Source organism: Molothrus aeneus, chromosome 8 (genome assembly GCF_037042795.1).
Source record: "Molothrus aeneus isolate 106 chromosome 8, BPBGC_Maene_1.0, whole genome shotgun sequence".
Taxonomy (NCBI): Eukaryota; Metazoa; Chordata; class Aves; order Passeriformes; family Icteridae; genus Molothrus; species Molothrus aeneus.
Window position 1 is genome coordinate 32,357,152 of NC_089653.1, and position 12,691 is coordinate 32,369,842.

Sequence of the window (12,691 nt, forward strand, 5' to 3'; positions counted from 1 at the left end):
ATCCTGACCACACAGTGTTGGTTCCAAATCAAAGCACAGCTGGGTGAACTCTTTGGTGTAAATAAGTTGTTGATTAAATTTTTTACATCTACAAATGGTGGCAACTTATTCTGATTTTCTGTTTCACAGTCCCATGATACCTTTTATTTTTACTTATTAAAGGAGTCCATTCTCAGCTCTCCAACCATTTTTGGTCTCTGAGAATTTTTGAACTAGAACTAATCTGTTCTGGTTGTCTAGAATACTTCATTAAATCACTTATTTTAGGCTTTTCAAACCCCAGATTGAATCCTTTTTTAAACAGCACATTACCAGTTGGCAAAGAACCTAGGAACAGTCTTCTGTTGCAAAACATCTCACATGTCAGCAATCATATCCCCGTGTGAAATGTGCAGGATCCATCAAGTTTTCACATTAATTCTCAGTTTAGAAACACATGAAATGAATTAATATGTCCCCATGGAGGGGGATAGGGAGAAGTTACCTGTAATATTTGTAAATGTACTTGTGAGTCTGTCAATAAAACTGCGTTGTGGTTGAAAGGACACGTGAAGCCGATCAGGGAGGATTCTCTGGGGGTTTGATGGCTGCAGCAGGGCAGGAGCTTCCTCTGACCCACTCAAGACACACTCAGGAGCAAACAGGTTAGCCCACGAGAGGAAATGATCAACAGGTAGCATTTAGATTTGTTTCTTAAAAAATCCCTTACTTAGGTGGGACTTCCACCTGAGGAAGGCTGCAGATTACAGCTGACAGTGACATAACTGGCTGTGTTTGAAATCAAAGACTGAATTGTTGCACATCCATGGAAAAAACTTATCTTTTTTGTCAAATAAAACTTTCAGGTGGTCCAAAGTTTCTCCATAACTTTCAAAATGTTGGGTTTTTTTCATCAAGTCTGCATATATCAGCTTCTTTAACTAAATATAGACCTTTTTCCTGAAGAAGGGAACACATAACCTAATTCCTCAGGTAACACATCATTTCTGTAAGGTACTGAGAATCCTTCTCAGTTTTGATTTTAATAGCAAAATTTCCTATGGCTTTTAAAATGTGTATTCCTTCACAATGGAGAAGAGTAATCCTGCAGAATTTTAGCAGGAATATCCATAAAAGCTCTTCATGGCCAGGAATAGACTTTTATTTAAAAGTGTTTTCCTGGGAAAATGTGTGAGTGACATGAATAAATTATACATATTCATACTTACACGAACAAAATATGGAAGGCAATGAATTTGTTATGCTAAGCACCAAATTGGCCTGTTTAGGTTTCAGCCATCCATTCTCACCTGGATTACAAAATTTTCTTTTACAAGAACTGTGGCTAGGAAAGTCCATTTATCTTGAAGATATAAATGAGACTTGGAAATTTATGTGAATGCACTTCATCTTTCTTTCAGAGTTAATGAAACACGCTCAAGTGTTAGTGTAGACCATTTTTAAACAGACAAAAAGAAACAGAACTTTAGGTTGAATTCAATTAAAAATTTTAATGACTAAATGACATTGATTGCTTGAAAAAAAAAGAGTGAATAACATATATTGAAAATGAGAGATTATAAGTGTAATTGTAGGAAACTGATGCTGACTCTGTGTTGCAGCATCTCAGAGAAGGTTCCACTTCAACACCCCTGTGGAAGAGTGTAAGACATCATTGTCCTGATGCTTGTCCACTCCTTTGCTGGGGTGAGAGAAGCTGCAATAAACTGATTAAAGCAAGATGCTTTCCATTCTCCCAAGGAAAATGTGGTAGAGCTGTTGAGATGTGTGCTGGCTGAAGATGAGACTCTCATCCATCGGCTGCTCTTTGGAATGGGAAAAAAAAAAAACGTAAAATATCCACGCACAAAAATAGAATTTAAAAAAATAAAAACTCCTTTGAGCGCTGTAGTCGTGGCAAGAAATTTACACGTTATGTCCTCTTCCATAAAAAAGCATCATCAAAAAGAACTTGTGCCAGTTTTGTATTAAAAGGCCTATAGAAATCTCTTAAAATTGCCTTGGTGGTTGGCAGCATGGGGCCCAGGCTTCTGTCTTCAGGTCTTCGGGTGTTGGATGCAGGACTCTTGGTAATCAGAGCTTCTTGTTTCTCACTCAGAGGCCCTGTGGAAAAAGAGAACATTATCATAAAATATTTCCCCCAAAATGCCCACCCTAAAGAAATCTAATGACTGAATCAGAAGGTTTGCCATGGGGAGAAAAATGTAATTTTTGTTAGCAGCCACAATGTTTCAGAATATTGAACACAGGCTTAGATCAGTAAAGTAAATCACTACTGGTAAATATGGAAATAATACATGTTCCTCTCCTATTAATTAATCCTCTCTATAAAAAGCAGCATAAATCACTCTTGGAGGAAAATAGCTATTTTCAGAAAAAACTCAAGTGATTGAAAGCAACTTCCCCTCCACTCTGGAGCTGCAGGTATTTTATGCTGCTTTTTCATTTCATGGTGTGAGCTGACTAATACCCCACAAAAACCCCACAAGCTTCCCTCAGCACTCAGGAAAGGCCTGGTTTGTTTATTTTGGAGGCTGGCAGTGGGATCAAAGTGGACACAGGTGCAGTGACACCCCAGTTTGGGAATAAATGTGCATCAGCAAGATAAAAACCTAGGGAGTTTTCCAGCACAAACCACACTCAGGAAGCAGATGCCAAGCTTTTCATCTGTTCAGCCTGCTCCATCCAAACTTTCCCATCATCTAGACCAAGCCTTGGACCAGACAGACGATTTTTCAGCCACATTTTCATTCTCTTGCTACTGTCAAATCAACATTGGGCAACGTTTTGTCTGCCGGCGTTTCTTCCCAGGATTAGCAACAGATGTCTCAATCAGCACAGCAAAAACACAATTTCTCCCTTCTCCTCGGCTACAAACACAACCTTTCATCATGCTCAGATTTAGGTTCTGGGCTGGTAGCACTTCAGTTTGTTAAAATTGTGAGGGATAACTTTGTATCTCCGTAACCCTGTGGCAAACAAGCCCTGAGTGCCTTCAGAAGCAGGGCTGGCTTCTGTGTGGGAAGATAAATCCCTGCATTCTGAGTGGTCTGGATTTTTTTTTTCCCTTTATATACTCTTACTAAGATCTTCTAACACCAGGCATTTGAGAATTAAATTTTGCTTGGCTCCAGGCAATGAGAGTAATGCATTCTTCAAGCCAGATTCCTCTGCTTCTCTTTTTGTCCCTTAATAAAGCAAAACCAACCTAAAAGAAAGAGGATAATAATGATTTTGCACACTTAAACCAGCCAGCAAGCACCTACCCAGATCCAGGAACTGGAACACCATGTGCATGGTGTACCTCATGTTTGATGCATGGTCCTCCAGGCGAAGAACAAGGATCTGATCTTTGTTAAAAACTGTCAGCCAGTCCAGGAGATACACAACATAGAGCCCTACCTGTAACCTCACCTGGAAGTACAAAAAAAACCCAAATTAGTTCACCTTACAACACAAAACAACACTCAACTCCGTCATCTGGGCAAAAAAAAAAAATCCCCCAAAATGTGCTTTTAAGGAATGACAGAAAGAATGAATGTGAATATTTTTAAATCTTCCTCTCATTTTCAGAACAGCTTAAAGAAATCTTTGCAAACAGCTTTTCTGCTGGTGAGAGATGTCATCTTAGCAAGCTGCACTTGCTGCACCAGCCACAGGTGTGTGTGTGTGTAAAAGTGCTGCACAGACACAATTACCTGGAGAAGGATGCTCAGCCACCTCACAGCCAAGCTCTCTGTGCTTGGAGCCTTCATGGAAACACTGAGGGCTCTCAGCCCCAGGATGAACAGTGATTCAAGGGCAGGTGCTGAGTTCTGCCCCTTCTCCAGTCCCCAAGGCTGCTTATTTCAGCTTGATTTCACCTTGGGGAAGTAATTTAGGGGTGGGCTTAGCAGTGCTGCATCAACACTTGGACTCAGTGACCTTACAGGTCCTTTCCAACCTAAATGATTCCATTCCAGGTCACACTGCCACGAGCAGGACAAATATTCTGCCTCGCTGCCAGCTGTTAGATTTGGGTGCATTTTGCTGCATCCTCTGATTGCAGTAATTAGCTTGAGATCTCAGCTGCAGCAGCATTGATGGTGCCTTGTCTGAGTACCCAGAGAGTCAGACCAGAGAGGGGAAAAGGCAGATTTTCAGCCTCTCCTGCCCTTATCTCTATGTTTTTTCCCTCCTCAATTTTACATAACAAGTTGAAACATAAAAAGAGTAGCCTTGGTGTTCTTAAAAAGTCCAGCCTCCAACTGTGCTTATAAATATTTTTCTAAATCCCTTCAGGCTCAGAGGAGAGGAACATGAATCCCCAGTCTTAAGCATCTTTCATAAAAGAGACTTAACATCTTCAGTTTGCCTTACCACAGAGCCCATCAAGTCAGACAACAGCTCCTTTCACTCCTGACATTGCCCCATGACATACACTGATACCCAAATGCCCCTAAAAATACCTTATTTTGAATTATTGCTGAATTATTATTATCCTGTGCGATTCTGATGTGTGTCTTTGGCTCTTTGTAACATAAGTCTCCACATTTAGCAGATTTCTTTATAGATGTGCTACACCAGAACCTGGAACCTCTCATTTGATGAAGACACCAGGCTAAGATGGGATAATTCAAAATAATTAAAAATAATTCTGGCAGGGCAGTGTGGTGGTGTTTGCAGGAGTCCCAGGACAAGGGAAGAGATGAGAATCTTGACTCCATGTTTCAGAAGGCTGATTTATTATTTTATGATATCTATTATATTAAAAGAAAATTATATACTAAAACTATACTAAAATAATGGAAGAAAGGATTTCATCAGAAGGCTTGAAAGGAATAGAAAGGAATGGAATGATAACAAAGGCTTGTGACTGACCAGAGAGTCTGAGCCAGCTGACTGTGACTGGCCATTAATTAAAAACAACCACATGAGCCCAATCACAGATGCACCTGTTGCATTCCACAGCAGCAGATAATCATTTTCATTTCCTCTGAGGCCTCTCAGCTTCTCAGGAGAAAAAATCCTAAGGAAAGGGTTTTTCATAAAACATCTCCATGACAGGGCAGCACCTCAGCCCTCAGTCAGCGCCTCATTCCACTCAGCACTGGGGCAAACTTGGGGTTTAATGTTTTCTTTTCTCACTCCAGGCTCTTGTAAATAGTTTCTCCATCTTCCTTGTGCACTCCTTCGGGTGCTGGCAGGCTGGGATCACCCTGGTCACTGTGCCTTTCTCTGGGTAACGTTCTCGCCTCTGATTCCAGTGCCAAACATCCCTTTCCTCCCCCTCAGCATCCATCAGCAGCCAGGACGCCCAGGACACCTCTCTGGTTTCAGAAACACATTAACAAGTAGCAAACCCCTTCTTTTCCTGGCACAGCCACAGAATCAGCAACCTAATGAGCTCACCAGGGACAGCGATCCTCACTCCTTCAGTGCACAGCAAACCACGAGCACAACAGATTTAGCAACTTGGCTGAAGAAGAAGCTAAAAAAGGCCACTGAGGAGCACAGCTGGCATGTGGGTTTTATTACAAGCACCTGCTTGTGGCTCTATGGAAGAAAAGAGGCCTCCTCTGCTCGTTTCCAAAAGCATCTTCTTCAAGAGGGCTGCTGAAGACAACAAATGGAGACGGGTTCTGCACCCTGAGGATGAACATAAGAGGAAAATCTTTCCTTCTGGTTCTCTCTCTGCCTTTCTCTGCCACACTGGAAGGAATACATTTGTGCAAGCAGATGGCTGGAAAATTCTGTGATGCTGCCCAGCAGCAACTGGTGTGTGAGGGAGTCCTGGGGGGCTGCAGTCAGGGCTGAGCAGCTCCAGCCTACCTGGTAAGGGAGAGCAGTGTTCTGTTTGCTCTGCTGCTGCAGGGCCCCAGCCCATGGAATGCACTCTTGTACTGTTATTTTATCCAGTGGAAGAGGCAATAACTTCACCCCAGAGGCAAAGGAGGGAACTATTCCCTCAGAATCCTTTACAGCCTGAGCAAATAAAAGAGGATTGAATGGCAAACTGGCCAGATGAGATACTTCCAGTCCATCTATCCCATATTATTCTCTGCCCTCGAGCAAAATCTGAAGTCACTTCTATGCTAAAACTGTGAATTTTGGAATTGTAAGCCTGTAATACTTATCCATTTCCCTGCCAGCAGTTTCTGTGTTTTCTTGTATAATTTTCTGGCATGGACAATTAAAAAAAAAATTTATCTAGTTATTGGTAGCCTTTTCTTACAAAAGAACACATAATTTATTCTGATTTTGAGGCAATTTGGTACTGCAAAGATCTTTGCCAGAGCTACTTTTTTGGAGACATCTGCAAAAAGCTTGCACATTAAATTGTAATCTTCACTAAATGTGCTCTCCGTGTACTTGCACAATAGGAAAGCTGTGTTATCCCTGTTGGCATTCAGCAGGGAACAGGCTGAGGAGACAGCTGGGCCCCCACACCATCTTTTGCATGTCTACATATATATTTATACCCTCCACTTTACAAATGAAGAGGGAGAAAGGTTTGATTTCTCTCTGCTTCCTTGCACAGGATTTTGGTGTTTTAACAACCTTTCCACCAGGCTGCCCAGGCACAAAGGGACCTGGGGGCTCTGGTGGACAGACAGCTGGACAGGAGCCAGCAGAGAGCCCTGGGGGCCAAGAAGGCCAAAGGCTCCTGGCCTGGGTCAGGAATGGTGTGGCCAGAGGAGCAGGGAGGTCACTCTGCCCTGCCCTGGGCACTGCTGGGGTCACACCTCGAGTGCTGTGCCCAGCTCTGGCCCCTCAGCTTGGGAAGGACCTTGGGACACTGAGCACATCCAGAGGGGCTGGGAACACAAACCCTGTGAGGAGCCCCTGAGGGAGCTGGGGGTGCTCAGCCTGGAGGAAAGGAGACTCAGGGCTGCCCTCATCGCTCTCACAGCTCCTGAAAGGTGCCTGTGCTCAGCTGGGGCTGGGCTCTTTCTCCAGCAGCACTGACACAACCAGAGCACACAGCCTCAAGGGAAATACAGGTTGGATAGCAGGAAAAAGTTTTTCACAGAAAGGGTGATAAAGTTCTGGAATGGCTGCCCAGGGAGGTGCTGGAGTCCCCATCCCTGGGTGTGTTTGACAAAGCCTGGAGGTGGCACTGGGTGCCAGGGTTGAGTTGAGCTGTTGGGGCTGGGCTGCACTCGATGATCTTGAAGGTCTCTCCCAACCTGGTCACTCTGTGAACTGTGTGAGAAGAGCAAGGAGCCCCAGGTGGCAGGGATACGTACGGGCATGGCGTTGTTGAGGGTGTTGTTGTAGACACAGGCTCGCAGGGAGAAGTCCAGCACACAGCCCTCAAACAGCTGCAGGGACTCCGCCACCTTCTCGTGGAAATCCTCTGCGGATTTGTTGGCGCTGGCGAAGTACAGATAATCAGAGTACAGCCTGTGAGGGGAAAACGTGCCAGTGAGGGGCTGAGGGAACAGAAGAACGTTCATTTACACCACAGATTTGGCAATTCCAATCAGCTGCAAGAATCCTGGGAAAGGGGACGTGTGGGGAACAGCGTCCCACCCACAGCCTGTCACCCCGTGACATTTCTTCATTCATTTCATTTCATTCACAGCAAAACCCTCTCCAGGGGATTTTGAACAGCATCCCCACTTTCAAGGTCTGCATCCCTGGAGACCTGACCCTAGAAATCGTGTGAGCCAATGTTTTCTCCTGAAGGCAAAATTTAGACTTTAAATTCATGTTCTCTGCGAACAGAAATGGTCTCAGCTGATGTTGCTGCCCCTCTACACCTGGTGTTCCATGGCCAGGAACAGTCCTTGTCTCTTAAGATTAAAGCTGATTTTAGAAACTTTAACTTTAGGTGGGTTAGAAAGAGTAGTTCTTACATTACTACCAAGCTGGCTACAGTCATGAGTTAGAAAGAGTCCAGATTTCCCATTCCTTTCACAGGAAGCTTCACCTCCAATCTTATGTTGACTTTCCATCAAAAAACTTCCAATTTACAGCAGTCTACCTGTTGATTTTCTGTAGTTTTTTAAGATGAAGCAGGAGTTTCTCTAAGCTACAAAGCATTATCCCTCATTGCTCACTTTTAGCATAATTACTTAAAATCACTTTAAAAAAGATAATGTAAATTCAAATTCCTTTGGGGGTGATGCAGTGATAAAACCCAAAACCTACAGGCAAGGAAAATATAAATTTTAGCATTAAGCCCTGAAGCCTTGATTAGGCTTTTGCAAGATAAACATGTTTTAAACAGGCAAAGGAAATGCTCAGACATGACACAAATATTAGATCTGCTGAACATGACATTTTAACTTCCATTCATAATTAGGCTTAGAATGACCAGAACCACAACAATTACACAGGATTCTGAAGACAATTTTGTATCACTCAGGGAGTCACTTCCCCAAGTGTGTTTGCAGCACAGATCTGATGCCTCCACAATACCCTTCTCTTGATAAAATTCCAGAAATCCTACATATTTTTCACCCTCTTTCAAAAAACCACAGGTGTTTAAGAAATAAAATCACCAATCTATTTAGGTCTCACTTATTACTGCAGTAACCTTTTGTATTGCACTTAGTTTATTTATCCTTTAACTTCCCTATATTTCCGTGGGTACTTAAAAAAACACCTCATTTGGAAAGTTTAGGCCTAAATCCAGCAAAGCACTTAAGGACAGGAACAGCCCCTCTGCACTCATTATTTATGTCAGTGTTTTGCAAGAATAGAATTTTAATTCCCATGTGAAACAAATGAAGACTCTCTGTTCATTTTAAAAGAAAGAAGAAAGGGAAAAGCTGAAGGACCAGGCCAGCTGAGTTCACCTAAATTAGACACTCAACAGCATCTCCTGCTTGCAGGAAATGTGGATATGAGGACCCAGCCGGTCCCAGGGATGGTGGGACTGAGTGGTGAAAGGCTTCTTCCTGGGAAAAATCAGCCAGCAGGCAGCAGGTACAGCATGAGCCCGGCTGAGGGGTCATTACAAAGGTTTAATATCACTGCTTGGTGCTTCTAACCATCCATCAAAAGAAATGCATCATTCTTCAGACTCGTTGGCATCTTATGAAAAACTACATTCTTGAGGACAAGTGCTCCCTCTGCAGGGCAGTTGAGATTTCCTTTCCATTTTTCTTTTTCTTTATTTCCCCATCTGTTTTTAATTCTGAGGACATCTGCCTTTGCTGATTAGGATTTCAGCTGTTCTAGCTACTTGAATTCCTTCCCTTCCACCTCTGTCCATTCCAATGAAATAATGACACCAGTTGACAACAACCATCTCAAAAAAAAAGATGTTATTCAAATATTCCCAGCTGGGGATACCCAGACTTTGTGCAGGTCAGATCAGAGCCCATCTCAGCCCCCTGCCCTCCTGGCTGCTCCAAGGAACCTGTCCCACCAATGGATGCCTGGGCTGTCCCTTCTGCCTTTGCTCCTGCAGCTCAGATGAGCCATCAGGCATGCAGGGAATAGCAAACAAAGAGGAGCCAATTTGTCATAAACACAGTCAAGGAGATGGAGCTGACTTTTTCTGTGACCCCTGCTAAAGCTGGCAAAGAGCTACACCTCCATTACAGAGGGTGGTTAAGGCAATCAGGGAGTTTGTCACTAATTTACATGAGGAAGCCACTCCAGCCACTCTCTTGCATAAAATTACCATCTGTTAACTCCTGGGGTCAGGAGATGCCGTTGATGTGGAGAGCTGCATTTCCTGACACAGGAGCTGGGAAGCATCTCCCAGCCCTGCTCCCACCACAGCCACGTCCTGCCAGCAGGGCAGCTCCTTGGGGAGCACCACCCCAGCTCTGGAAGCTGCTGGGCAGTGGCTGCAGGCTGCCTGCACACACAGCAAAGGTCTGCTTTTCTGCCAGAGCCACCAGAGCCTGCTCCTCACCATCATCTGCATCCCCACCATCACCAGCATCCGCACCATCACCTGCGTCATCACCATCACCTTCATCCCTCAGCATCACCTGCCTCCTCCATCATCACCTGCATCCCCACCACCACCAGCATCTGCACCATCACCTGCATCATCACCATCATCTTCATCCCTCAGCATCACCTGCCTCCTCCATCATCACCTGCATCCCCACCACCACCAGCATCCGCACCATCACCTGCATCATCACCATCATCTTCATCCCTCAGCATCACCTGCCTCCTCCATCATCACCTGCATCCCCACCACCACCAGCATCTGCACCATCACCATCATCTTCATCCCTCACCATCACCTGCCTCCTCCATCATCACCAGCATCCGCACCATCACCTGCATCATCACCATCATCTTCATCCTTCAGCATCACCTGCCTCCTCCATCATCACCAGCATCTGCACCATCACCTGCATCCCTCACCATCACCTGCATCCCTCACCATCATCTTCATCCCCACCATCACCTGCATCCCCACCATCACCTGCATCCCCCACCATCACCTGCCTCTTCCATCATCACCTGCATCCTCACCGTCACCTGCATCCCCACCATCATCTTCATCCTCACCATCACCTGCATCCCCACCATCACCTTCATCTCCTTCCTTCCTTCCCTGAGTTTTTCTGGTGCTTTGCCCCTGAGCACTGACCCTGCCACAAGTATTCTGAGTATCCCTATGGACCTACAGTGAGAAGGAATTCGTTCATACCCCCTCAGTCTGATCCTTGTGGACTCTGCCTCCATCCCCTCCAGTCTCCCCATCACCCTCATCATGGTTATCCTGCTTCAGAGGACACAGTGGGAAGGAATGAGCCAGAAATCTGGAGGAAGACTAGAGAGAAAAAGTGAAATACAAGTGGAAAGCTGGACAATCCTGACTCTCCACAGACATTTAAAACAGCCCATACCTTGGGAAAAGCCAAGCCCTTTCCCTGCAATCTCAGGAAGATCAAGGATGAACTCCTGTAGCCGTTGGTTGTTCAAGCTACAAACCCCCAGTGAAACTTTACGTGACTGTCTCACCAAGAACTTGAAAGAGTTTTAAAAAATTGTATCATTTGCTGACTCTGGAGCTACTTAATCATTCTTAATCATTATTATTTAATCAGTTTGAACTGCAAACCCCATGAAAACATAGATTTTACTACTTAAATGAAATGAAACATTTCCCAGGACTACTTCTGCTGAGATCTGGAGACACAGTGCCCTCCTAGTCTAAAGAGCCCTGCTGAGAACCAGGGCATATTAGCTCAAGTAATGGCATTTGACTGCATTTCGAAACCTAAAAATTCTTTTTTTCAGAGTAGCTCAGGCACTCATGGCATTCACACTCACATGCTTCTCTTTAAAACATTATCACTGTTACCTGTGCCAAAATACACAGAATAAAACCCCTCTTGTCACAGCCAAGTAGCTCTCAAACACCACGTGAATATTTACTGAATATTGACTTGCATGCAACAGAGTGAGAGCTGAAAATATTATTATAACAAGGAAATTTTCTTGCTCACCTTTCAACAGGGTCCCTCAGCATGATGATAAGTTTTGCATTTGGTTGGAAGGCATGGATAAAATCCTGGATTAGGAAGGGAGGTTCTCCTTCAGTGCTGTTGTCATAGAAGAAAATCCAAGCATTGTTGTCCCACATTGTCGAGGCACTGGCCTCCCCTGGAAATGAAAAGCATCTCTGCTGGTAACTCATTCCATTCTTCATGCTGGAGTGGAAACTGGCTGAATTTTTAAGTGCTATAAGGCAGATCAAAATTGACTCAAAATGAATTCCAGCACACCCTAGTTGTTGTAGACTGCTCTGGCTGAAGCTCCCAGAGCTGCAGCAATCCCACTGCTCTGTGCCTTTGGGAATGCAGGGATGCTTGAGGCAGGTTTTATGCAATTCCACCTGAAATGTTGCTTTCCACAGCCACACTGCTTCCTGCTGGTGGCTAACACATGCAAATAGATTTAATTTGGGCTGGAATGGACTGCTCAGGGGTTTAGCACCTTCTCCAGTGAGGAATTACGGAATCACAGAACGATCTAAGCTAGAAGGGACCTCAAAGATCATCTTGTTCACATCCCTTCCACTAGGCCATGTGGCTCCAAACTTCATCCAACCCACCCCTGAGGAGGTAGGAGTTTGTCCCTGCTGAAGCCTTGCAATGCTCCTTGTAGCACCCACAGGTTGGCCTTAATGCTCCCAGTCTCAGAGAAGCAGCTTGCTAACAAACTGTAAAATTTCCCACAGAAAAATGTGGAAACCACCACCCCTGCTGATCGACAGTGTGGGAAACATAATCAGGAGAATCAGTGAGCATATGAGAAATATTTAAAAAGCAGCTGAGATGCATCATTAAGGTTTGAAAGGTTATTTTTTATATAATTATTCATGTAGAACAAGTCAACTATTTATAAATAGATAAAGGGTTTATAGAATAAATAGCACACTTTGGTAAAATACCAGATTCTGGTATCTTTAGTGGCTGAAGAAGCTCACTTGAAATGCAATGCTACAGGGAGAAATATATTCAGTAAAAATCTCTGCCAGAGTGAGATATATGATGGTTCAGCTGCTAAATAAATGATCTGATATGTTGTTTTGAATTTTGTAACCTTCTCTGTCTTTTTAAGTAATCCTGGCATTTATGTGGCACAGTACTGTTCAATAAAACATGTACAGAAGCTTTTTGGGGACTTACACTCTGACAATCTAATGAAAGCTAACTCTTGCTTATGAGGTTTTTCAAATCAAAGGGAAGGAGATTACAAAAATAATAATGTTGTAGGCTTA

At 44.0% G+C, this 12,691-nt stretch overlaps 1 protein-coding gene across 1 annotated transcript in view; it reads right to left on the reverse strand.

Moving 5' to 3' along the window:
• Window positions 1-1,470: 1,470 nt before the first annotated feature.
• The window catches only part of CHST15 (carbohydrate sulfotransferase 15), a 47,009-nt gene continuing 35,788 nt past the window's right edge, over window positions 1,471-12,691 (reverse strand). The window contains exons 5-8 of the mRNA XM_066554596.1: window positions 11,415-11,571; window positions 7,230-7,386; window positions 3,267-3,414; window positions 1,471-2,103 (exon numbers count right to left, since the gene is read on the reverse strand). Coding sequence (XP_066410693.1) covers window positions 1,913-2,103; window positions 3,267-3,414; window positions 7,230-7,386; window positions 11,415-11,571 — 653 coding nt within the window. The 3' untranslated portion in view covers window positions 1,471-1,912. The remainder of the gene's footprint in view (window positions 2,104-3,266; window positions 3,415-7,229; window positions 7,387-11,414; window positions 11,572-12,691) is intronic.